This window comes from Takifugu flavidus, chromosome 5, assembly GCF_003711565.1.
Source record: "Takifugu flavidus isolate HTHZ2018 chromosome 5, ASM371156v2, whole genome shotgun sequence".
Taxonomy (NCBI): domain Eukaryota; kingdom Metazoa; phylum Chordata; class Actinopteri; order Tetraodontiformes; family Tetraodontidae; genus Takifugu; species Takifugu flavidus.
Window position 1 is genome coordinate 43338 of NC_079524.1, and position 27093 is coordinate 70430.

A 27093-nucleotide genomic window follows, 5' to 3' on the forward strand; every position below is an offset into this window, starting at 1 on the left:
AGCGTTGAGACGGATGGAGGCCGCGGACGCCCTCACCGTGGGGGCGGAGCGGAGTGGCATAGCGTTGAGACGGATGGAGGGCCAGACCGCGGACGCCCTCGCCGTGGGGGCGGAGCGGAGTGGCACAGCGTTTAGACGGGTGGAGGCTGCAGACCGCGGACGCCGTGGGGGCGGCGGCACAGCGTTGAGACGGGTGGAGGCTGCAGACCGCGGACGCCGTGGGGGCGGCGGCACAGCGTTGAGACGGGTGGAGGCTGCAGACCGCGGACGCCCTCGCCGTGGGGGCGGAGCGGCACAGCGTTGAGACGTGTGAAGGCTGCAGACCGCGGACGCCCTCGCCGTGGGGGCGGAGCGGCACAGCGTTGAGACGGGTGGAGGCTGCAGACCGCGGACGCCGTGGGGGCGGAGCGGCACAGCGTTGAGACGGGTGGAGGCTGCAGACCGCGGACGCCCTCGCCGTGGGGGCGGAGCGGCACAGCGTTGAGACGTGTGAAGGCTGCAGACCGTGGACGCCCTCGCCGTGGGGGCGGAGCGGCACAGCGTTGAGACGGGTGGAGGCCGCCGACCGCGGCGCCCTCGCCGTGGGGGCGGAGCGGCACAGCGTTGAGACGGGTGGAGGCTGCAGACCGTGGACGCCGTGGGGGCGGAGCGGCACAGCGTTGAGACGGGTGGAGGCTGCAGACCGTGGACGCCCTCACCGTGGGGGCGGAGCGGAGTGGCACAGCGTTGAGACGGATGGAGGCCGCGGACGCCCTCACCATCGGGGCGGAGCGGCACAGCGTTGAGACTGATGGAGGCCGCAGACCGCGGACGCCCTCGCCGTGGGGGGGCGGGCACAACTTTGAGACGGGTGGAGGCTGCAGACCTTCACAGCCTGTGAAGCTGTTAATGATGCTGTGAGAGGAAGGAAGGCCTCACTGATGCATTTAGTTCTAACTATATATTCAGCCGTATATGTAGAATACTTCATCTTTACTGCACCAGAGCTACGATGGCTGAACATCTCAGACGTGCTCCACAATCCCACTGTGATCCAGTTAATTTCTGATTCCTGCTTCATTGGAATTGTGGTCAAAAATCCCGGACTGCTTTTGTGTCGTTTTTAGTCACGAGTCCGGTGCTGTTCTAGACCTTCACCCCCCCCAGCATGGCCGTGATCAGGACGACAGTTATAAACATAAATATTGGAATATCAGAAATGTCCTCTTGACAACATGCAGATGCTGTTTCCTCTTGTATTGTGATTCACCATGAGATTATTTTTAAGTCGAGGGCGACTCTGAAGATGCTTGTTATTCAGGCCGTGAGCTCAACCCTCGTGTTTCTTCAGACGGGAGCTTCTCCTGCGGTCGAACACAAATGCACCGAGGAACCGGGCGGGAACCAAGACCATAAACCAAAGCCAAAGCCGGGGAACAGCGGTTCAGTGAATGTGGTTTTGAAGGTATAGAGGTGGACCAGGGTGTTGGTGGTGATTCTGTAGAAGGTCACAGTGCCAGCGGGGTAGTTCACATAGACGGTGACTCTCCGAGGATCAGTGGATGATAAGGGGGGGAGGTCTACCCTTTTGTCATCGTGGAGGACAGAGTAACCGCTGTCAGAACACAGAAGGCTCCAAGACTGCTGATTCCTTCCAAACCAGCATTGGACACTGCTTCCATGTCTCCAGATCTTTTTGTATGCTACAGAAATGTCAACCCGTCCTGTCCACTCCACCTCCCAGTAACAGCGACCAGTTAGGCTGTTGCTACACAGCAGCTGGCGACAGTACTGAAACCTCTCTGGATGGTCTGGATATGGTTGGTCCTCGGCCACTGTCGTCATCACCCTGTTGTTGGACACTTGGATTGACCTGTGGACGGTGTTGGTGTCCACGCTGAGCTCACAGTGATCTAAAGGGAGAGAGGAGGAACCAGGAACCAGCTCATGAAACACAACTGAGTCCACGAACTGCTGCTTTTTTCAGAGCGTGACGTGCTGACGCATCAAGTTGATCACTTACACTTCTTCAGACCACTCTTAAGTCTCTCTTTCCCACAATGGTCCAGTCTGGATTGGGAGAAGACACAGAGGAAATGAAATCCAAGGCAGGACAGAGGTTCAACAGATGCCACCTCAACCTTGAGCTCTACACTGTTCGTCCCTGACTTTGGGTCGGCCTGAACCGGTTTGCTCTTGATTCGGTTTGTGAACCTCAGAGCTGGATTTGTGACATCTCTCCATATGCCAACGTCATGGAGGAGAACTTTGCCTATTTCTCTCTAAGGATTCCCTCACAGGCAGTGGCTGCAGCCAGATGGTTGTGATGGCATCACCTGATCTTTTTGTATCTCTGACGTGACCCTTTTATTCTCCCTTATGTGGGTTCTCGTACCCTGAAGGTCCAGAAAGCATCACATCTCTCTGCTCAGAGGTGGTTCAGATCTCACAATGTGCTGCTTGAACCACCGAACGTCTGGAAGGTCTCCATGCTCATCAATAAATGGTATCAGGTCTTCATTTTAGGGAGGGTGTTTGCATCTACCTGAGAACCTCCAGGCTCAACTCTGGATCCTCCAGAACAGCAGAGAGCTGCTTCGTTCCAACATCTCCAGGATGGTTGAAGCTCAGGTCCAGTTCTTTTAGATGGGTTGGGTTGGACCTCAACGCTGAGGCCAGAGAAGAACATCCTTCTGCTGTGATGAGACAGCCCGATAACCTGCATGCAAGCACATCCACCACACACACACACACCACACACACACACACACACACCACACACACACACACACACACACGCACACACACACACACACACCACTCACACACATCCACCACACACACACACCCACACCACACCACACACACACACACACACACAATCCTCACTAATTAACAGCTCATTTATGCAAAGTTCTGGGTCGTGTGTCGGGGCCTGGACCTGACTGGGGAGTGAAGCACAGGAACCAGAACCAGACTAAGTCATTTTAAAAGCTGTGGGGAGTGAACAGTGGTCGGCTGGTCGGCATTTTTGGGAAAGATATTTCCTCTTTTGGAAGATAACCAACATTTCAAGCTGCCATTTAGAAAAACTGATGATGCTGATAAGGAGCTGTAGTATCTGACCGGTTCTATGCAGGTTTTACGTCTGTAAGGCCTTAATGTGTTTAACTGCCAACCTAAGCACAATGTCAGGACATCCCCCACATGTGTGTCCGGTGTCTTCTTCCTTTGGGTAATAGGAGCTGCTAAAGGACAACACTGGAGCCTGGGGGCCCATGATACCCCTCACTAGGAGGATGTATAGCATGAAGCATCTTCAAGCATTACCTTTTTTGGTCATAACTGAACACCAGACCATTGGGTTGACCATACGGTATAGTGTGAGGTCATCAGAAAAGAATGTGTTTACTCGGCTCTATAAGAAGGGGGAATTGAGGTTGACTCCCCGGAGTTCTTCACCATCGGGACCTCGAGACCTCCCTCGGACAAACTGCAGTGTTCGATTGATGCCTGACTGTTCTCTCCAATAAACATCTTTGATAACCAAGTCGGTGTCTGCGAAGTTTCCTTCATCATCAACACATCTCTCGGCAACCACCAGGAGAAGATTCACAACAAAATTGGCGTCACGAACAGGATCGGTTGTGGCTGTCGTCTTCTCCATCTGCCTCCTCGGACCAACTTCCGCTCCAAGCTGGCAAGTAAAGTACACACTTTCCACACATTGGGGTGATAGTTGGTTCAATTAAGCTTTTGGGGAGTAATTTAGTCACACCGTAAAGATAATTAGTGTGGATGTACATTTTTGTGTTGATGTTGGGAATACTTCTTCTAAATTGTTCAATTTGACCTTTTGTTTTGTGTTTTGTGAAAGATTGAAGTAGTGGCTCTGGAGGAGAGACAGGCCATGAGGTTTATTACACGGCTCACTTCAGCTAAAAAGGACAGCTGATTCTGAATTTATTTTATTCGGTCTGTACACTGTGTTATGTACAGGATTGGCGACAGAGCGCGTGGACACTAGGAATGTGTCAGGTTACGGCCAGGAAATGATGTTAAAGTGTTAAAAAGCCGCGGTTTAGGACAATTTGCCCTAAGTCCTGTGTTTCCTCCCGGAGCACACAGGCCGGTCTCTCTCTTCTGAGGGATTGGAAAACTGGGGTTATCTCCGGGTCGGGGGTGTCCTCTCTGACGTGGCTGACGAGTGCGTTTGAAGACACTCTTTTACGGTCAGGGGCCCAGTTTTCAGGGTGGTAAATTTAGTGCGGACAGTCGCGTGAAACTGTGGTTTACGGCAGCGGCGCCGGGACGTCTAAATAGGATAAATCTGCATGGACAGATTGTGTGTCTGTGGGGCCTGTGTGTGCGTGATTTGATTCTGTGTTCTGTTCGTCTCTCTCTCTCTTTCTCTCTCTCTCTTTGTTTAAAGTGACTTTTGGGGGATGTTACCCTAGTTGTTGTCAGAAATTGGGTAATTGATTGAAACTCTAAGTAACAAAGGAAAAATCTTTCTGTACCTCAGATAGATTGATTGAGATCTTATCTGAAGCTGGAGGAGGACCTAAGGGTGGTCCTGGTAGTGAAGAATATCATATATGTTTGTGCGGAGACAAGGAAACTGGCAGTGATCCAGCAGGACCGCAAGGTCCACGTACACCCACGTACACACACACACACACACACACACTCACATATACATATATGCTGAAGGAGGGGTGAACAAAGAAAAGTTGAGAAACATAGGAGTTTGTTTTTGCGGATTTCTATGTTTATGTAATATCTTTGAAACTTTATTTATATTGATTTTGAAAATTATTCATATTCGTTGTTGGTTGATTTGGATCCTTGGGATCTCAGGGCGTGGCCCACAGTCTGCAGCTGTGTGTTGGGCCTGCAACCAGTGACTAGCTTGGAGCTGGCGAGAACGGATGTTCACTCTCCGACTATCGGAGGTGAACAGGAAGTGGTTCTCGACTTTAAGGGGTGGAGCTAGTTGGCTCCCTCTAGGGGTGGTGCGGAGAATCCCTCCCCACTCAACCCTCTCTCACTTTTTGAAGTGACAGCCCTCATCAGGAGAAGAAATGGTGCGCACATTCTCTCTCTCCTTTACTGATCAGTGTTTGATTGTTTAATGTGTGTTGGAATTTAAGAAGAGATATGCTGGGGCATAAATGCAACAGGTTTATCTACTTGGCTCATTATGGTTTATGAATGATTGTTAAATGACTGTTTGCTGTTGATGATTGTTTATCATAACAATAACATTAAAAATAACAATAATTTGATAGAAACAATGATAATAACACATTAATTAGAAGTTTGTTGACAATTTATGATAATGTTCAAGAATTGTGCACTTTTATTTGTTGAAGGAGTTTGACAGTTCATGAATTATTGAATTTTTTTCTGTTTCCTTTTTACACTTTTGATGCACCTGAACTTGACTCCAGTAGGGACAGACGAGAGGAGGAATTGATCTGCTGGTGGCGACATAACGGTCTTGCACTAAGGCCAGTGAAATTTTATATATACACACACCATAATTGTTTGGACAAACATCTACAGCGATTGTTTTGCAGATCATTTGGACAGGTTTAGAGTCAGATCAGATTTGTTTGAAAGTTATAAGGAATTTATTAATTTCTTCAACCTTTTAATTTGATTTACATACTCTTCTTTATTAATTCTTTACTATAATTCTACTTGGCTGTTTCCTTTCACGTTTTTATATTTCTAGATTCCTATATTAATTGAAGTTATTTCTTTTTGTATTTTTAGTTAAACAATTAATAGTTTGGCATTTAAATTAAACATTAAAAGTGAAATAAACACAGCATTTACATATTAAGGTTTGAAATTGATATACCGTACTTTCCTAAGACAACTGCTACAGCAAAATGTCAAAAGCGGAGAGTAAAGCGGTTAAACGCATGACCCCAATTGAGGTGGTTCAGAAAAACAATCCCCTTATTAAAGGCCTACCAGAGGCCTCAAAGAAATGGAACAAGCGTTGGCCAGATATTGAACAACCTTGGCCGGTTGAAGGTACCCTCAACCCTGATGTGATTCAAACAATCTGTACACTTGTTACCGCCTATAAAGCAAATGAGAAAAAAGGAAAAAGGGGGAAGTCTCGTGCAGAAAAAAGACAGACTGAACTCGCAATGTTGCAACTTTTTGAACAGGAGGGACAGAAGTTGAGATTGGCTGCAAAAAAGAAAAACAGAATAGCTAAAGAAATTATTGAAAGACCGCAAAACAAACAGCGGCGCTTGTGGAAGAGATTAACACTCCTTTTTCTCATACGGCTCCTGTAACAACCCCTCCACCGTATGAGACAGAAACTGAATACAGTGACATCTATCCACAACTTCCTGTACTCAGCCAGAAAGGCAAGTACAATATTAAAGATGATCACAACCAAACTATTGAAAAGGGAAAGGCAAAAACAGTCATACACATTTATCCGACAACTCCAAAATCTAAATCAAGAAAAACACGAGATGATGTTTACAAAACACTGCTTCTGGAAGATGATGATGAGAGTGGTACGGATGAAGCCATAGGTGGCTATGATCCCGCCATTAAGCGTATGTTGGCTAAAGCTGAAAAGAGGGGTAACAAATCTAAAAAGAAAGCTAAGTCTGGTCAAGATCTGACCGATGACAGCTCAGGGTCAGTCACTGATGAAGACTCAGACGGCAATTGTTCTTCCTCTGAGGAAAAACAACGGGCTTTGAGAAATCTTGAGAGGGGTATCGAACAGTGTCGTTTAGACATTAGCTTGACGGGAACTCCAGAAGCTCATAAGATGCTAGAAAGACAGTTGGAGGATATGGAAGAACGGCGTAAGTCGTTAAAGAAGGGGAGGCTTTCAAGGCTGATCACTTCTGACTACGCCTTGCGTTCAAAGAAAGACGGCTCTGCTAATAAAATGTTCCCTGTTGTTGTTCGTGGTCAAAGTCTTGAGTATAAACCTTGGCAGAACTCCGATATGTCAGATATATTAGAGAAGCTACCTATCCTTCAGGAAGGGGCACACCCCTGGATTTCAAAACTGGAGGAACTTTTGATTGGAACACAACCTGCTGTTGGAGACATTAAAAGGCTCCTAGCTAATCTCATTGGTGTGTCTGCCATGGAAGACCTTTTGCAGAAGGCTGGCATGCCTCGGTTCATGGCAACCGCAGTAAATGATGCTGAACTGTTTTCTGCTCACAGAGGTCAGTTTTGGGGGCGCTGAAAGACGCGTTTCCAACTAACATACATCCTGATAATATCCTCATTGAACCATTGGGTGAACAAGAAAATCCGAGAGCCTACGTTTCAAGAGCTCTACAAACGTGGCGTAATGTCACAGGCAATGATCCCGATGCTAATCAAATGGAGCAGTCTATCATTCGAGCTAAAATTCAGAAGGGATTGCCATTGCCGGCGTAGTAAAATAGCAGAGGTGGTTGGTCTTGGGAACATGATTAAGAGTGTTTACATTGATCACATTGCTCACCAGGTTGAACTATATCGTAGAAAAGAGCAAGAGTTGAAAAACCAAGATCATGAAACTCTCAGAAAACTTACTCAACTGCAGCTGGTGGATAACAAACGCAAAGAGAAAAAGCAAGCAGTAGTGATGGAAAGCCAACCTGATCAAACATCACAAATGCAATCGAACCGAACATTATGCCAATCGTATCAATTTCCATCGGTGACATCTGTTCCACCAGTACCTCAGCAATATTACTTACACTCTGCAGGGTTTTGCTAATGACACCATAAAAGGCTTTGAACATCTTTCTAACACTCAGAGGAGTCACAGACTTACGTTGTGAAACATGACATGGCGCTAGATTACATCTTGGCCAGAGAAGGAGGTTTGTGTGTGTCGTTGAACTTGACAGGAGATGCTTGTTACACTTTGATTCCAGACAATGGTGATAACATAACAAGTGTGATTGACGCTTTGAAGAAGATAAGAGATGCGTTTGGTCCTTCTGACAGCGCAGGAACATCAGCGACGGCTTGGCTTCAGGACAAATTTGGTCCAATGGGAGCTATGTTGGTACAGGTTCTCAGTGCCGTCGTAGTGTCACTAAGTGTGATGTTTTGTTTTTGTACCTTGTCATTAACTTGTGCCAAGGCGATGATATTGCGTTGGATTGGTGTAGTAATGCCTACCGACCAGGTCCAGATGCCACTCTTAAGTGCCAAAGCTTTGGCTGATTCAGATGAGGAGGACATTTCTGATGAGATGGTCGATAAATATCCAGTATAATCAATAATTTAGTATCTAGTGTGACCTTCGAGTCATATCCTTATGTTATTTTTGTATTTAATGGTGTTTATGTTTTCCTTTCCTCCGTTGTAGTTCCGGTGACAAAGGGGGGAAATGGTTACATAATTTACTTAATCGTGACAATCATGTTTTGATATGTTTGTATTGTATTCTCTCTAATGAAACCAATGTTTTTTGCAAAGATACTGGCACCTCTGTTTTCTGCTTCCAGGACAGTAGATGGGGAGCTACTTGGGGTGACAACTATGTTGGAATGGACTCAGAAATTCAAAGTGAACTGTGAAAGATGCTGGAGGACCCTGAATGAAGATGGGGAACAACTGAAGATCCTTCATCAGGGGACTGTGAACTACAGATTCGAAAATTACTGTTGATGTGTTTAATGCATATATCTGAAGTTTGTGTTAATAAATTTACTAGGGAGATTTCATCAGTAGGCAGATGCTATGAGAACTCAGTTTTTTCCTTGTTTTGGTATAGGGAAAGGGGTCCTTAGGCAGGGAAAGGTCCAAGGTAAGGTCCAATGGGACGACCAGCCTGATCGTGGACATTTTTTGATTTTTTCTGAGTATCTCGTATGTGTTTGCCAAACTCTTCCCTAATATAACTTTTTGCAAATTGGATTGGAGTACCATAGGTGGTCGCCATCGACAGAGGGACCGTGAGAGAATTTTCCCGTCTAAAGTGTTTTGATGGTTGCAAACTGAAAGACGTCTGTCGGATGGGTTTTTCACTCTCGCACTCCACTAAATTTCACATATTGTTCCTGTCTAATTAATCAATCTTTCTCAAATTATACCATTTTATTAGACACCGTTACTTTTATTAAAACTTGGTTATTCTTTATTTTTCGAGACTATGTAGTCTCGAAGGGGGGAAATATGTAGTATCTGACCGGTTCTATGCAGGTTTTACGTCTGTAAGGCCTTAATGTGTTTAACTGCCAACCTAAGCACAATGTCAGGACATCCCCCACATGTGTGTCCGGTGTCTTCTTCCTTTGGGTAATAGGAGCTGCTAAAGGACAACACTGGAGCCTGGGGGCCCATGATACCCCTCACTAGGAGGAGTGTATAGCATGAAGCATCTTCAAGCATTACCTTTTTTGGTCATAACTGAACACCAGACCATTGGGTTGACCATACGGTATAGTGTGAGGTCATCAGAAAAGAATGTGTTTACTCGGCTCTATAAGAAGGGGGAATTGAGGTTGACTCCCTGGAGTTCTTCACCATCGGGACCTCGAGACCTCCCTCGGACAAACTGCAGTGTTCGATTGATGCCTGACTGTTCTCTCCAATAAACATCTTTGATAACCAAGTCGGTGTCTGCGAAGTTTCCTTCATCATCAACACATCTCGGCAACCACCAGGAGAAGATTCACAACAGAGCACTAACCTGAGGATCTCCAGCCGGCAGTTTGGACTCTTCAGACCAACAGAGAGCTCGTTCAGCCCTGAATCCCTCAGCTCATTGTCACTCAGGTCCAGCTCTAGCAGACTAGAGGAGGAGGCGCTGAGGACGGGGGACAGAGCTTCACAACTCCTCTCCGTCAGATTGCAGTGACTCAACCTGAAAAAAGAAAAGAAGAGAAAGCAGGAAATCCTTCTGGTTCTCTCCTGCACAATCAGGGACGCAGGCTTATTTCTTTAGTTGACCTTTATGAGGACGGAAGGTGCAATGATACGGAATGAAATCAGTTCTTGGAGTAACTACTGCGACTGCCTAAAACGCTGCCAGATGTGATGCGTGTTGCTGAACACCTGCAGACACCTGCAGAACCCTCCAGACACCTGCAGACACCTGCAGAACACCTGCAGACACCTGCAGAACACCTGCAGAACACCTGCAGACACCTGCAGACACCTGCAGAACACCTACAGACACCTGCAGACACCTGCAGACACCTGCAGAACACCTGCAGACACCTGCAGACACCTGCAGAACACCTGTAGAACACCTGCAGACACCTGCAGACACCTGCAGACACATGCAGACACCTGCAGACACCTGCAGACACCTACAGACACCTGCAGATACCTGCAAACACTTGCAGACACCTGCAGACACCTGCAGAACACCTGTAGACACCTGCAGACACATGCAGACCACCTGCAGACACCTGCAGAACACCTGCAAACACCTGCAGACACCTGCAGACACCTGCAGAACACCTGCAGACACCTGCAAACACCTGCAAACACCTGCAGACACCTACAGACACCTGCAGATACCTGCAAACACCTGCAGACACCTGCAGACACCTACAGACACCTGCAAACACCTGCAAACACCTGCAGACACCTACAGACACCTGCAGATACCTGCAAACACCTGCAGACACCTGCAGACACCTGCAAACACCTGCAGAACACCTGCAGACACCTGCAGACACCTGCAGAACATCTGCAGAACCTGCAGACACCTGCAGACACCTGCAGACATCTGCAGAACATCTGCAACACCTGCAGAACACCTGCAGACACCTGCAGGAACCTGCAGACACCTGCAGAACACCTGCAGACACCTGCAGACCACCTGCAGACACCTGCAGAACACCTGCAGACACCTGCAGACATCTGCAGGAACCTGCAGAACACCTGCAGAACACCTGCAGAACACCTGCAGAACACCTGCAGAAACCTGCAGAACACCTGCAGAACACCTGCAGAACACCTGCAGACACCTGTAGACACCTGCAGACACCTGCAGAACACTTACACAGCTTTTCTGCAGGCTGTGACCACTGGCAGCAGCCTCAGAAGAACCCACTCTGAAGCAGAGTATTTCTTCAGGTCAAACATCTCCAGGTCTTGTCCTGAGGACAGTAATATGAAGCCAAGAGCTGACCACTGAGCAGGGGAGAGACTTTCTGTTCTCAATCTTCCAGATCTGAGGTTCTGTTGAACCTCCTGGACCAGTGAACTATCGTTCAGCTCGTTCAGACAGTGGAACAGGTTGATGATTCTCTCTGAGGACAGATTCTCTCCAATCTTCCTCTTGATGTAGCCAATGATTTCCTGATTGGGCTTTGAGCTGCCTTCACCGTAAATTAGACCTCGTAGAAGAGCCTGATTGGTCGGCAGAGAAAGACCCAAAAGGAACCGCAGGAACAGGTCCAGGTGTCCTTTTTCATTTTGCAAGGCCTCGTCCACCGCACACTGGTAAAAAACAGTTTGTTTGATTTTGGTGTTGGACAGTTTAGAGCGTAAATAACGTAATAAGGTTGTTTTTTTTGACAGTATGTTGGTGCCAGAATTGGTGAATGTCAAATGTGCATGAAGAGCAGCGAGAAACTCCTGAACACTCAGATGGACAAAGCAGAACACCTCCTCCTTGAAAAGTCCTCGCTCCCTTCTGAACATCTGCGTGAACACTCCTGAGTAGGCATCAGCCGACCTGACGGTGATGCCACAGTCTCTTAGATCGGACTCGTAGAAGATCACATTGCCTTTCTGCAGTTGTTCAAATGCCAGCTTTGCCAGAATTGGAATCATCTCACAGCTCTCTGGACTCCATTGTGGACCTTTCCCGTCTCCTCTCTTGTTTTTCGGTGTGGACTGAACATCCAGGAAGTAGATGTACATCGCTGTGAGAGTCTTGGGCAGCTCTTCTCGCATCTTCAACACATCCTCAAAAACCTTTGCAGTGACCCAGCAGAAGATTGGGATGTGACACATGATATGGAGGCTTCGAGATGCCTTGATGTGAGAGATGATCCTGCACGCCTGCTCCTCGTCCTTGAACTTCCTCCTAAAGTACTCTTCCTTCTGCTCGTTATTAAACCCTCGCACCTCTGTCCTCATGTCCACAAAATCCGGATGGATCTGATTGGCTGCCGCGGGCCTCGTGGTTATCCAGAGTCGAGCGGAGGGGAGAAGACTTCTGTTAATGAGGTTTGTGAGCAGGACCTCCACCGAGCACGGTGCCTTCACATCTATATCCGCCTCCTGGAATTCATTGGTTCTGGTGTCCATTTCTAGTCGGCTCTCATCCAGCCCATCCAAGATAAACAGAAGCTTGAATTTACAATTGTCAAAATTGGCGTCTCCTGATGACTGCAGACCTGTAAAGATGCTGTTAAGAGCCTCTATTTGAATGGCCCTGGACTCTTGGATGCACTTATGAGTGAGTTCAGCCAAGGATCGGCGTGTCCCCCTCAACAGGTTCAGCTGGCGAAAGGTGAACGGCAATATGAGATGCACGTCTTGATTGGCTCGTTGTTCTGCCCAGTCCAACACAAACTTGCGGATTAGAAAGGTTTTGCCAACTCCTGCATTTCCGCTGGTCAGAACAGTTCTTATGGGTTTATATTTCCCAGCTGGAGGTGTAAACAGGTCACTGGGACTAATGGGTTGTTCTGTGTCTGAAGGGTTCCCAACCATGTCAATCTGAGTTACCTCGTGCTGAGCATTGATGTGTATGTCGCCACCGGTGGTGACGTACAGCTGTGTGTAGACGTCGTCCAGCCGTTGCTCGTCTACCTTCTCATCGCAGCCTTCCTGCACACACATAAACCTGCTCCTCAGGTTTGACTGAAGGTTTGATTGATAAGAGCCGATGGGGACGTGTTCACATGTGGGACCTTAAAGCAAAATATACATGCACATGTGTTAGTCGATATATTCAGCAGATATGAATATATTATATATTTATTCCAGAGTGCTTTGAGCTGATGTTTTACAGTTTTCTTCTTCTCAGGTCCAGTTGGGCTTCACATTTCAAAAAGACAAGAACAGCATCACTGGAGTAAAACAATCCCAAAAACTTAAGTAAAGAACTCAGAAGAGCTTTTAAAGCAGGTACGACTGGAATTCTTTCAGACTGACGCTGCAGCAATTTGCTGTTGATGCTGCTGTTGAGATCTGACGCTCAAAGTTTCAGACTGGATCAAGTTTCACTGATTCCAGATCAGGAAAAACAATGAAAGTGGTGGCGGGTCTCAGCAGGTCCGAAGGGTTGATCATGAGTTCTGAACTTGATAGGAGACAAACCTCCATTCCAAGAAAAGGCGGTGCAGCTTCATCTGGAAGGATGGGTTAACCCTAACCCTAAGCATGCCTCCTCAGTCAGACCACTTCCTGTGTGTCTTGGTAACAGTTAACTCTAAATTTATGACATTTTAATGACGTTAGTGGTTATGATGGTGCTTGGCTGCAGGTGGTGAAAACATCTCACGGCAGCACTTTGAAGCTCTCATCACACCTCTATCCATGCCTTTATTACACCTCTATCCATGCCTTTATAACACCTCTATCCATGCCTTAATTACACCTCTATCCATGCCTTTATCACACCTCTATCCATGCCTTTATCACACCTCTATCCATGCCTTTATTACACCTCTATCCATGCCTTTATTACACCTCTATCATGCCTTTATTACACCTCTATCCATGCCTTTATTACACCTCTATCCATGCCTTTATAACACCTCTATCCATGCCTTTATAACACCTCTATCCATGCCTTTATTACAGCTCTATCATGCCTTTATTACACCTCTATCATGCCTTTATTACAACTCTATCCATGCCTTTATAACACCTCTATCCATGCCTTTATTACAACTCTATCCATGCCTTTATTACACCTCTATCATGCCTTTATTACACCTCTATCCATGCCTTTATTACACCTCTATCCATGCCTTTATTACACCTCTATCCATGCCTTTATTACACCTCTATCAGCTGGATTACTGTAAAGCATCATTAACGTGCCCCGTCCGTCTGTAGTCTCCTGCCCGTTCCCATATTCTCAGCCTCAGGGCGGCTGATCGGCTCCCGGAGGCACCAGAATCTCAGCAGAACCACCTGGAGTGCGGCTCCTAAATCATGAAGCCATCTGCCATCGGACGTTAGACAGCCTCCTTTACTCCACATCTTTAAAAGCCATCTCAAAATGCACCTTTTTCCGGCTATGAGACTTTGATCCTGCTTTTATTGTTTGTGTTTTTTTTTTTCCGTGTTCATTTGTACCTATTTTTATCTGAGCTACTTTATAATTGTAATGATTGCTTTTAAAGTGCTTTATGAATATCATCATTAAACAACTCTGGATGTTTTACCCGACGTGTTTTGAGCTTTCTGTTCTCCGTTCAACACTTTATTCTCAATGTTAAGTGTTATTATTTGATAACGCCCTTACCCTATTGATTACGGTACCTTTATTTTGTTGTATCATACAATGTTTATGTCACCTGTAGGATGTGACGACGTTGCTCCTTGTATGTTCCGGTTAAGAGCGCGGGAAGCTGAGTAGTTCCTGTTCCTATAATAAAGATTATACCACCTGGCTAAAGTCACTGAAGGGATTCGCTTGCTTATGCTCCACTACGCATAGACGCTGTGCAGCAAAACTGACCACCTTGACAGTTTATGGGCCCAGGCTATGTTGGACACAAGGATAGCATTCGGAACTGTCGGAAGAAGTGAACAAGACGGAATAACACGGAGCTTCGGTGGACAACTTGGAGATAAGTGAGTCAAAACTCGAATGAAGTTTTCCCGATATATTACGCTGAAATGGCTAACAGAACCGCAACCCCAGCTCCGCAACTAGTTTTTGATGGCTTAGAAGAAAGATACGACCAATGGGAAACGAGGTTCTTGAGTCACCTGCACATTTTAAAATTAAAAGAGACCCTTTTGACAACGTTATATGGCGGGACAAATGAGGAGCAAGCTGAAGACAGGAGGAAAAATGCTGACCGTTATGCTGAGTTAATCAGGCTAATAGACGATAAAAACCTGTCCATCATAAGACACGAAGCAGCTGATGATGGAGGGAAAGCCCTGAAAATATTGAGGGAACATTACTCCCAAAAAAGCAAACCAATGATTATTATTCTATACACATCACTGACCAAGTTACAAATGAAAGATGGTGAGAATGTAACTGATTATATAATCAAAGCTGAAAATATAATAATGGCTTTGAAAGATGCAGGTGAAGTCTTGAGTGATGGACTGAATTGTAGCCATGGTACTTAATGGACTACCTGATTCATTTAAACCCCTCGCAGTCCATGTAACACAGAACGAGGAGAATGTTACATTTGCTGACTTTAAGAGAAGACTACGAGTTTATGAAGAGAGTGAGAAAATGAATAAGGCAGAGTCTACAGATAATGTGATGAAGACACATGTGAAAGAAGGAAAAGGACCCCCCAAGGCATACACCAGCAACAAAAAGGACGAAGATGCCAATGTAAAGTGCTACAGGTGTGGAATAAAAGGCCACAAGGCAAGGAAGTGCAATAGATAAGTGTGGTGTGGCTACTGTAAGAGTAACACACACCAACAATCCTTGTGCAAGAAAAAGGGGGGACAAGACGGTGCCAGGAAGTTCGTAGAGGAACAAGACAATGACAAAGAAGACTTGTCTGTGTAAATTCTCAGTCATCCAGGTCATTGTATCCAAGGTGTTTTCTCTGTCAACTGGACTGGGTTTCTTCTCTTGAAGACGTTTCGAGAAAGCGAGACCTCAGCAAAGGAGAGGAGGAGAGAAACAAACGCCGCAGCGTTTCCATCCCCTACCTGTCTGGAGTCTCGGAGAAGTTTAGGAGGATCTTCCAGAAACACGACATACCGGTTCATTTCAAACCCAGCAACACTCTCAGACAGAGGTTAGTACACCCAAAGGACAAGACACCAAGACCCAAACAAAGTAATGTTGTTTATGCTGTACAGTGCCAGGAGGAATGCAAGGAACTGTACATTGGGGAAACCAAACAACCTCTCCACAGAAGAATGGCACAACACAGACGTGCCACCTCTTCGGGTCAGGACTCAGCAGTCCACTTACACTTAAAGGAGAGTGGGCACTCCTTCGAGGACAGCCAAGTAAGGATACTGGCCAGAGAAGACCGCTGGTTTGAAAGGGGGGTTAAGGAAGCTATCCATGTTAAATTGGAGAAACCATCCTTGAACAGAGGTGGTGGCCTGAGGCACTTCCTATCACCCACATACAATGCAGTCCTCCACTCCTTCCAACAGCAAAACAAACATTCACACCATTCCAGGAGACCCAGTGACTCATCACCATGTGACCCAGCAGACAAAGGGGAGACACCTCAACAGAAACTAGGTGAACGACCCGACCAACGACCCTGCTAACGACTCTCAGGTGACCACCCGGATCATTAGCATGCAAATGGTACACAGGGGCTATATATTTTCAAGCTCTCTCCCCAGCGATTTCAGAACTGAAGAAGCCTTCTGGATAGAAGGCGAAACGTCTTCAAGAGAAGAAACCCAGTCCAGTTGACAGAGAAAACTACCTTTGATACAAAGAAGACTTTTTCTTCACGGCTCAAGACAAAAGGATGAAAGACCACCAGCCTGTGTGAAGATAAAGGGCATCATGGTGGATGGGGGTGCAACATCCCACATCGTTAATGACATTAGGAAGTTTGAGAGCTTCAATGACACTTTCCAACCTGACTCACACTCAGTGGAGTTAGTCGACGGAACAAAGTTCAGAGGAATAGCACAAAGAAGAGGAACGGCGACAATCTGCCTACTTGACAACGCTGGACAACAGCACAGAGCACATCTAAGAGAGGATTTATACACCCCTATGTAGTGAAACAGGGTAACAGGCATAAGGCAACAGAGGCAGAATGTGTGGTTGTTGTATTTAACCTTTGATCTAATGAGTAGACCGTCGTAGTTAATGAGTGCAATGGATAGACCCTTTTAGTTAATGATTAGACAGGTAAAGCGTATGAGAAATGTATACGAGTCATTGTCACTGTTTGAACACCTGCTGTATGTATGCATGTCACTATTTGATGTACACATGTCACTGTAGTGAATGTTTGCTATGAGATGGGAAGTCCGGGAAAGTTATCAGAGGGTTAAACAAAAGATGGGAGGCTGCCTGTTTGAACAGGAAGGTGCCTATTAAAAAAAACCATGTAAGGTACACCTGACTTCTGATAAGTGTAATAAACGGTACTTAATGGTGGAAAATGAGTAAAAAATAGCTAACCAGAAGGAGGAGTCCGGGGCGGGGTAGCCCCAGGCTCCAAATAGTATAAAAGAAGGGCAATTTTTGTCAAAGATCAGACTTAGCCCGGGCTACTTCTCATGGATGGTGAATTGTGGATCTGCAATAAATCATCATTTGGATCGTGAATCAGCTGAACCTGACTCATCATTCGACCCTGTTGTGGTATCCCCGCACTTTGATTCGTTCGACACTGGCATAGGTATATTGACTTAATAGAAGCATAAGTTTGAGTGTTTTAGCGTAGGGGAAAATCCACTACACCTACATACCCGCATGACATCTTTTCTGTGGCAAGGACCACAAATGGAGCAGCGACAATCACCTTCCAAAAGGGGGACAGCCGAATGGTCACCAGGAACGGTAACAGATTTGACATCCACCAGAGTGGTAACTTGTATTACTTGTGATCAAAAGAAGACAATGTCGACCAATGTAAAGTATGTCATGATGCTCAAACCTGGCATGAAATACTAGGTCATTGTAATTACGATGACGACAAAAGTTATAAGGTCTTGTGAAAGGGATGGCGATAAAGGGAAGTGTAGTCAGACAGACACAATTATGTGAAGTGTGCACAAAGGGAAAATTCACCCAGACAAGAAACAAAGAACCTAGTACAAAGGACAAGAAACCCTTAGAGTTAGTTTACACTGATCTAGCAGGTCCCATGCAAACACCTAGCATAGAGGGCTACAGATATGCCCAATCTTTTACAGATGATTATTCAGGTACCATGATGATATATTTTCTAAAAGCTAAAAGTGATGCAGTGCAAGCAACGGAGTGTTTCTTGGCAGATGTAGCTCCATATGGAGAGGTCCGATGTATTCGATCTGATAATGGCACAGAATACACAAGTAAAGACTTCCAGACACTATTAATTAAGAATAGAATCAGACATGAAACGTCTGCACCCTATTCACCCCATCGAAATGGCACAGCAGAAAGAGGCTGACGCACCCTATATGAAATGGGCAGGTGCCTACTGTTAGAAAGTAACTGACCAAATACACTTTGGAACTATGCTGTACAGACAGCTGCTTATGTTAGAAACAGATGCTACAGTAGGCGAACAAAGAAAATGCCATACGAGCTATTTACAGGAAAAGAACCAAACATAGCTAAAATGCAAAAATGTGGATCACTATGCTATGCCTACAAACACTTAGACAAAGGGAAATTAGACTCTAAGTGTGAGCAGGGTATTTTTGTGGGCTATGATAAAAACAGCCCAGCGTACCTGGTGTATTATCCAGAGAAAGAAAAGGTTCAGAAACACAGATTGGTGAAGTTCACAACCAAGACTGGAACGGAAAAAAGAAACACAGAATTGTGAGTCATACATTAGGTATAGTGATTGGGAGCTGCACCCCAAGGTCAATGATAAAAGGGAAATTTATGTTGATGACAAGGATAAAAATGGATTATGTCAATATATACCAAATGATGGTGCTGAGCCCTTACCTGGACAGACTGAGAGCACACAGCCAGGTACAACCATTGAGACTGTACAAAGAAGAAACCCACCATCATACAATGTTTATGTCACCTGTAGAACGTGACGTTGTTGCTCCTTATATGTTCTGGTTAAGAGCGCGGAAGCTGAGTAGTTCCTGTTCCTATAATAAAGATTATACCACCTGGCTAAAGTCAATGAAGGGATTCACTTGCTTATTCTCCACTACGCATAGATGCTGTGCAGCAAAACTGACCACCTTGACACTCAGCAACACTGATAACGAACTAGAGAAACAGTTTAACCTTTGACCTCAAGATTCAAGAGTACTTTATTGATCCCTTTAGGGGGGGTCCATCAGGGAAATTAGCATCTCCAAAGAAACGTACAGCACTGTACAAAATTACCCACCACCATTACACCATCAAACCTATTAAAGATAATAAAAATGTAATAAAATAAGAAATAAAATAGAACACATTAAAAATAGAATATAAATATAAAACTATAAAAATGTTCCAGTTCTCCTGTTGGCCCTCCTCCCCCCCTGTGAGGAGTTGAACAGCCTGATGGCTCGGGGGGGGATGAATGAGTTCCCCAGTCTGTTGGTCCTGAACTCGCCTGCATTAAAGGCTTTAGAACAGAAACTGAAACAAGCGTCACTGACCTTCTGGATCTGAACTGACAGCTGAAAGATTTTGCAGAATGTCGTTCCGAGGTATCTTCTCTAAAATCTTCTTGGTGACTTCCACGGCTCCTTGATCTTTGTTAGCCTTCACCATCAAATCCACAACGACCGTCCTCTCTCTGGTCTCTAGTTGGTAGTTTTTAACCAGGTTGAAGCCTCCCATGATTCCAGGATCTTTCAGGTAAAATTTGAATTTAGCGAATTCTTCCTCAGTTAAATCCTCCAGAACCTTCAGCAGGATCTCTTGGGCCATTGTAGCGTCCTGCTGGCAGTAGACCTGCAATCAAGTGAGTGAAGGAACAATTCAGGAGTGAACTACACACCTTCTCTTTAGAGCAGGAGTGCCCATTACATCGATCGGGATCTACCGGTCGATCGGGATCTACCAGTCGGTCGATCGCGGCGTGACATTTAAAAATATCAGTGTGAAACCAGTCTCACTGACGTCAGTGAGACTGGTTTCACCTGCGAGCTGGGAGGAGCCAGAGGGCATAAAAGGGGCGGTTCTCCTTAGTCTCTCTCTGGGCTGGGCTGCTGCCACCATACGTCATGGCCGTCTCATCATTTTAGTTTGGGTTTGAATCTTTATTTTCAGCACTCTTTGGGTTTCTTAATAAACATATCCAGATAATTTGATATTTCTGTGTGCTGATTCCCTCCTTTTGTTACAACTTTGAGCCAAGTCGTAACAATCAGCCTATCATGAAAAAGTGTGAGCACCCTGATTTAGAGCCTCCGTCCCCAAACACCATCGTACAGGAGATGGTTTAAAGGTTGAATGAGTCATTAACGATGGTCCAAAGTTGGTTGTCAGTAACGGGACAGGAAATCAGACAGAGAGAGGACCAACGATAGTTGTGGGGGAGCAGATCACAGAAAGCTGTTTTGATCATTTTCTGGATGAACCTACATCAACCTTCTCTCTCAAAGCTGCTTTAGTCACATGGGGCCCAAACGCACCTCCCAAATGTGAGACCCCTTAACTCTGAACTCTTTATTTTGAAATGGCAACTAACTTGAATTGGTTTAGTTGGCTGATGGAACTGCTCAAAAGTGACATTTGACAGGCCAACGACCGGGACTGGGACAGCCCATAATACCCATATTAGTAACGTGGACCAACGAAAGGGGACAAAAGCCAAAGTTTCAGAATCAGCCTAAAGAAACATATGACAGAAGACATCAAAGACTTTAGGAACAAAGGCAGCGCATGTGCCATCGAGCTGCATCTTCCAGGGTCGTGATTAGTAGCAGGTTATGATACAGTAGCACAGATCATCAAAGAACACGAGCACGTTGTCTAGAATCAAAGAAAAGAACAAAGCTGCATGAAACAGTTGTGATCAGGGCGACTCAAGTAGTTCTGAGGGATCTGGAGACAAGGCGGCATTGTTGATGACACACAGGAACAAACAAAAACATCGATCTGATATTGATATTAGAATGGACAGCACACCGCACACACACACACAAACACACACACACACACACCACTCATACAGCACACACACTAACACACGCACACACACACACACACACACAAACACACACCACTCATACAGCACACACACACACACACACACACACACACACACCACTCATACAGCACACACACATAACACACGCACACACACACACACACCCACACTCATACAGCGCACACACACTAACACACACACACACATTCACACACACACACACACACACACACACACTCTCACTCACACACACATACACACACACACACCACTCATACACTCACTCACTCACACACAAACACACACACTCACACACACACTCTCACACACAAACACACACACACACACACCACACACACACTCAGCAGCAGTAAAATTCCACCACCATGACCCAAACACACTCCGCTCTGCCGTCGACAGTTTGAACAGCTTCATATCGCCGTCGGCGCCACCCTGAATGAAACGGTTCCGTTCTAGAGCGACGACACCAAGACGGTTACCTGAGGCAGGTGTAGCGGATCCATGCTGTCGGGTCACCTGATCTTCAGCCCCATCAAGGCTGTGGAGGACACAGTGGTGACACTGGTCACATCACCAGGTGTCTCACACAGAAACTCTTCAAAGCCCTCACAGATGTTCACGCTCCGCTCTAGACGGGACGGCGTGCCCTCACCGTGGGGGCGGAGCGGCACGGCACAGCGTTGGAGGCGGACGGGCCGAAGACGCGGACGCCCTCACCGCGGGGGCGGAGCGGCACAGCGTTGAGACGGGCGGAGGCCGCAGACCGCGGACGCCCTCGCCGTGGGGGCGGAGCGGCACAGCGTTGAGACGGGCGGAGGCCGCAGACCGCGGACGCCGTCGCCGTGGGGGCGGAGCGGCACAGCGTTGAGACGGGCGGTGGCCGCAGACCGCGGACGCCGTCGCCGTGGGGGCGGAGCGGCACAGCGTTGAGACGGTCGGAGGCCGCAGGCCGCGGACGCCGTCGCCGTGGGGGCGGAGCGGCACAGCGTTGAGACGGGCGGAGGCCGCAGGCCGCGGACGCCCTCGCCGTGGGGGCGGCGCGGCACAGCGTTGAGACGGGCGGTGGCCGCAGACCGCGGACGCCCTCGCCGTGGGGGCGGAGCGGCACAGCGTGTTGAGACGGGCGGAGGCGCAGGCCGCGGACGCCGTCGCCGTGGGGGCGGAGCGGCACAGCGTTGAGACGGGTGGAGGCCGCAGGCCGCGGACGCCCTCGCCGTGGGGGCGGAGCGGCACAGCGTTGAGACGGGCGGAGGCCGCAGACCGCGGACGCCGTCGCCGTGGGGGCGGAGCGGCACAGCGTTGAGACGGGCGGAGACCGCGGACGCTGTCGCCGTGGGGGCGGAGCGGCACAGCGTTGAGACGGGCGGAGGCCGCAGGCCGCGGACGCCGTCGCCGTGGGGGGGCGGAGCGGCACAGCGTTGAGACGAGCGGAGGCCGCAGGCCGCGGACGCCGTCGCCGTGGGGGCGGAGCGGCACAGCGTTGAGACGGGCGGAGACCGCGGACGCTGTCGCCGTGGGGGCGGAGCGGCACAGCGTTGAGACGGGCGGAGGCCGCAGGCCGCGGACGCCGTCGCCGTGGGGGCGGAGCGGCACAGCGTTGAGAACGAGCGGAGGCCGCAGGCCGCGGACGCCCTCGCCGTGGGGGCGGAGCGGCACAGCGTTGAGACGGGCGGAGGCCGCAGGCCGCGGACGCCGTCGCCGTGGGGGCGGAGCGGCACAGCGTTGAGACGGGCGGAGGCCGCAGACCGCGGACGCCCTCGCCGTGGGGGCGGAGCGGCACAGCGTTGAGACGGGCGGAGGCCGCAGACCGCGGACGCCATCGCCGTGGGGGCGGAGCGGCACAGCGTTGAGACGGGTGGAGGCCGCGGACGCCGTCGCCGTGGGGGCGGAGCGGCACAGCGTTGAGACGGGCGGAGGCCGCAGGCCGCGGACGCCCTCGCCGTGGGGGCGGAGCGGCACAGCGTTGAGACGGGCAGAGGCCGCAGACCGCGGACGCCCTCACCGTGGGGGCGGAGCGGCACAGCGTTGACGACCTGATTTTTCTATTGATTCTCCTAACAGGAGCAGCCATTGATCAATAGTCTAAATATCAATGGCCTGTTTCAGCCTGTGAAGCTGTTAATGATGCTGTGAGAGGAGGAAGGCCTCACTGATGCATTTAGTTCTAACTATATATTCAGCCGTATATGTAGAATACTTCATCTTTACTGCACCAGAGCTACGATGGCTGAACATCTCAGACGTGCTCCACAATCCCACTGTGATCCAGTTTATTTCTGATTCCTGCTTCATTGGAATTGTGATCAAAAATCCCGGACTGCTTTTGTGTCGTCTTTAGTCACGAGTCCGGTGCTGTTCTAGACCTTCACCCCCCCCCAACATGGCCGTGATCAGCACGACAGTTAAAAACATAAATATTGGAATATCAGAAATGTCCTCTTGACAACATGCAGATGCTGTTTCCTCTTGTATTGTGATTCACCATGAGATTATTTTTAAGTCGAGGGCGACTCTGAAGATGCTTGTTTTTTAGAATACAGATTTATACTGATGATCACAGTTGTGTTATATGGTGCCTACAACATTTGCTCCACTAGATGGCAGCCTTTTCAGAGCTCGATGATTATTTAGCTGGCTGTGGAATAACATTCTAAACACCCCATAGTTCACGCTTGGACAATTCAAGACCCTTAAAATGTATCTGAGTGAGAATTGACATTGCTTTTCTGATGTTGGATGTTAATTTTGTCTCTTCTCCGTTCTAAGCTCTCTGTCTCCTCTTGGGATCTATGTTACTGTTTACATCTGTGAGTTCTCGTGGTGATCATGAAGGATGAGGCCAACTTGGCTGAGTCGCTTTGGAAAAAGAAGTTTAATCTCACCAGGAAAATAAAAATAAAGGACAAAGGTGTAGAAAAACAGCCAGTTTTGCTAGGATCACGTTGCTCTCTCCTGACAATCTGTGGAATCAGCAATAGGAAAGATGAGGTTGGTTGGACAGACGGGACCTTCATGATGAACATCCAGCAGGTCTAGAACTCATATTCAGGCCGTGAGCTCAACCCTCGTGTTTCTTCAGACGGAAGCTTCTCCTGCGTTCGAACACAAATGCACCGAGGACCCGGGCAAGAACCCAGTCCATGAATCAAAGCCAAAGCCAAAGCAAAGCCAAAGCCAAAGCCGGGGAACAGCGGTTCAGTGAATGTGGTTTTGAAGGTATAGAGGTGGACCAGGGTGTCGGTGGTGAATCTGTAGAAGGTCACAGTGCCAGCGGGGTAGTTCACATAGACGGCGACTCTCTGAGGATCAGTGGATGATAAGGGGAGGAGGGCTACACTTTTATCATCGTGGAGGACAGAGTAACCTAAGTCAGTCCACTCAAGGCTCCAAGACTGCTGATTCTCTCCAAACCAGCATTGGACACTGCTTCCATGTCTCTGGATCTTTTTGTATGCTACAGAAATCCAAACCCATCCTGTCCACTCCACCTCCCAGTAACAGCGACCAGTTAGGCTGTTGCTACACAGCAGCTGGGGACAGTCCTGAAACCTCTCTGGATGGGCTGGATATGGTTGGTTCTTGGCCACTCTCCTCATCACCCTGTTGTTGTACAATTTGATTGACCTGTGGACGGTGTTGGTGTCCACGCTGAGCTAACAGTGATCTAAAGGGAGAGAGGAGGAACCAGGAACCAGCTCATGAAACACAACTGAGTCCAGTAACTGCTGCTTTTTTCAGAGCGTGACGTGCTGACGCATCAAGTTGATCACTTACACTTCTTCACACCACTCTTAAGTCTCTCTTTCCCACAATGGTCCAGTCTGGATTGGGAGAAGACACAGAGGAAATGAAACCCAAGGCAGGACAGAGGTTCAACAGATGCCACCTCAACCTTGAGCTCGACACTGTTCGTCCCTGACTTTGGGTCGGCCTGAACCGGTTTGCTCTTGATTCGGTTTGTGAACCTCAGAGCTGGATTTGTGACATCTCTCCATATGCCAACGTCATGGAGGAGAACTTTGCCTATTTCTCTCTAAGGATTCCCTCCCAGGCAGTGGCTGCAGCCCAGATGGTTGTGCTGGCATCACCTGATCTTTTTGTATCTCTGACGTGACCCTTTTATTCTCCCTTATGTGGGTTCTCGTACCCTGAAGGTCCAGAAAGCATCACATCTCTCTGCTCAGAGGTGGTTCAGATCTCACAATGTGCTGCTTGAACCACCGAACGTCTGGAAGGTCTCCATGCTCATCAATAAATAGTATCAGGTCTTCATTTTAGGGAGGGTGTTTGCATCTACCTGAGAACCTCCAGGCTCAACTCTGGATCCTCCAGAACAGCAGAGAGCTGCTTCGTTCCATCATCTCCAGGATGGTTGAAGCTCAGGTCCAGTTCTTTTAGATGGGTTGGGTTGGACCTCAACGCTGAGGCCAGAGAAGAACATCCTTCTGCTGTGATGAGACAGCCCGATAACCTGCACGCAAGCACATCCACCACACACAACACACACACACGCATGCACGCACACACACACACACACCACACACACACACACACACACACACACAATCCTCACTAATTAACAGCTCATTTATGCAAAGTTCTGGGTCCTGTGTCGGGGCCTGGACCTGACTGGGGAGCAAAGCACAGGAACCAGAACCAGACTAAGTCATTTTAAAAGCTGTGGGAGTGAACAGTGGTCGGCTGGTCGGCATTTTTGGTAAAGATATTTCCTCTTTTGGAAGATAACCAAAATTTCAAGCTGCCATTTAGAAAAACTGATGATGCTGATAAGGAGCACTAACCTGAGGATCTCCAGCCGGCAGTTTGGACTCTTCAGACCAACAGAGAGCTTGTTCAGCCCTGAATCCCTCAGGTCATTGTCCCTCAGGTCCAGCTCTAGCAGACTAGAGGAGGAGGCGCTGAGGACGGGGGACAGAGCTTCACAACTCCTCTCACTCAGATTGCAGTGACTCAACCTGAAAAAAGAAAAGAAGAAGAAAGCAGGAAATCCTTCTGGTTCTCTCCTGCACAATCAGGGACGCAGGCTTATTTCTTTAGTTGACCTTTATGAGGACGGAAGCTGCAATGATACGGAATGAAATCAGTTCTTGGAGTAACTACTGCGACTGCCTAAAACGCTGCCAGATGTGATGCGTGTTGCTGAACACCTGCAGACACCTGCAGACACCTGCTGACACCTGCAGACACCTGCAGAACACCTGTAGACCACCTGCAGAAACACTGCAGAACACCTGCAGACACCTGCAGAACACCTGCAGACACAAGTAGACACCTGCAGACACCTGCAGACACCTGCAGAACACCTGCAGACACCTGCAGAACACCTGTAGAACACCTGCAGAACACCTGCAGAACACCTGCAGATACCTGCAGAACACCTGCAGACACCTGCAGACACATGCAGACACCTGCAGACACCTGCAGACACATGCAGAACACCTGCAGGCACCTGCAGACACCTGCAGAACACCTGCAGACACCTGCAGACATCTGCAGAACACCTGCAGACACCTGCAGAACACCTGCAGAACACCTGCAGACACATGCAGACACCTGCAGAACACCTGCAGACACATGCAGACACCTGCAGACACCTGCCAGAACACCTGCAGACACCTGCAGAACACCTGCAGACACATGCAGAAGACCTGCAGACACATGCAGAAGACCTGCAGACACCTGCAGAACACCTGCAGAACACCTGCAGACACCTGCAGAACACCTGCAGACACCTGCAGACACCTGCAGACACCTGCAGAACACCTGCAGAACACTTACATGGCTTTTCTGCAGGCTGTGACCACTGGCAGCAGCCTCAGGAGAACCCACTCTGAAGCAGAGTATTCTTCAGGTCAAACATCTCCAGGTCTTGTCCTGAGGACAGTAATATGAAGCCAAGAGCTGACCACTGAGCAGAGGAGAGACTTTCTGTTGTCAATCTTCCAGATCTGAGGGTCTGTTGAACCTCCTGGACCAGTGAACTATCGTTCAGCTCGTTCAGACAGTGGAACAGGTTGATGATTCTCTCTGAGGACAGATTCTCTCCAATCTTCTCCTTGATGTAGCCAATGATTTCCTGATTGGGCTCTGAGCTGCCTTCACCGTTAATTAGACCTCGTAGAAGAGCCTGATTGGT

The 27093-nt window shown here is 48.1% G+C and overlaps 2 protein-coding genes across 2 annotated transcripts in view; both read right to left on the reverse strand.

Annotated features, from left to right (window-relative positions):
• The window catches only part of LOC130525936 (NACHT, LRR and PYD domains-containing protein 3-like), a 46309-nt gene extending 24708 nt beyond the window's left edge, over window positions 1–21601 (reverse strand). Inside the window, exons 1-5 of the mRNA XM_057033251.1 lie at window positions 21416–21601; window positions 19417–19714; window positions 18758–18799; window positions 10997–12860; window positions 9674–9847 (exon numbers count right to left, since the gene is read on the reverse strand). Of these exons, the coding sequence (XP_056889231.1) occupies window positions 9674–9847; window positions 10997–12860; window positions 18758–18799; window positions 19417–19714; window positions 21416–21439 (2402 nt within the window). The 5' untranslated portion in view covers window positions 21440–21601. The remainder of the gene's footprint in view (window positions 1–9673; window positions 9848–10996; window positions 12861–18757; window positions 18800–19416; window positions 19715–21415) is intronic.
• Window positions 21602–23789: 2188 nt separating this feature from the next.
• The window catches only part of LOC130526167 (NLR family CARD domain-containing protein 3-like), a 34970-nt gene continuing 31666 nt past the window's right edge, over window positions 23790–27093 (reverse strand). The window contains exons 3-6 of the mRNA XM_057033612.1: window positions 25739–25912; window positions 25234–25407; window positions 24711–24757; window positions 23790–24600 (exon numbers count right to left, since the gene is read on the reverse strand). Coding sequence (XP_056889592.1) covers window positions 24590–24600; window positions 24711–24757; window positions 25234–25407; window positions 25739–25912 — 406 coding nt within the window. The 3' untranslated portion in view covers window positions 23790–24589. The remainder of the gene's footprint in view (window positions 24601–24710; window positions 24758–25233; window positions 25408–25738; window positions 25913–27093) is intronic.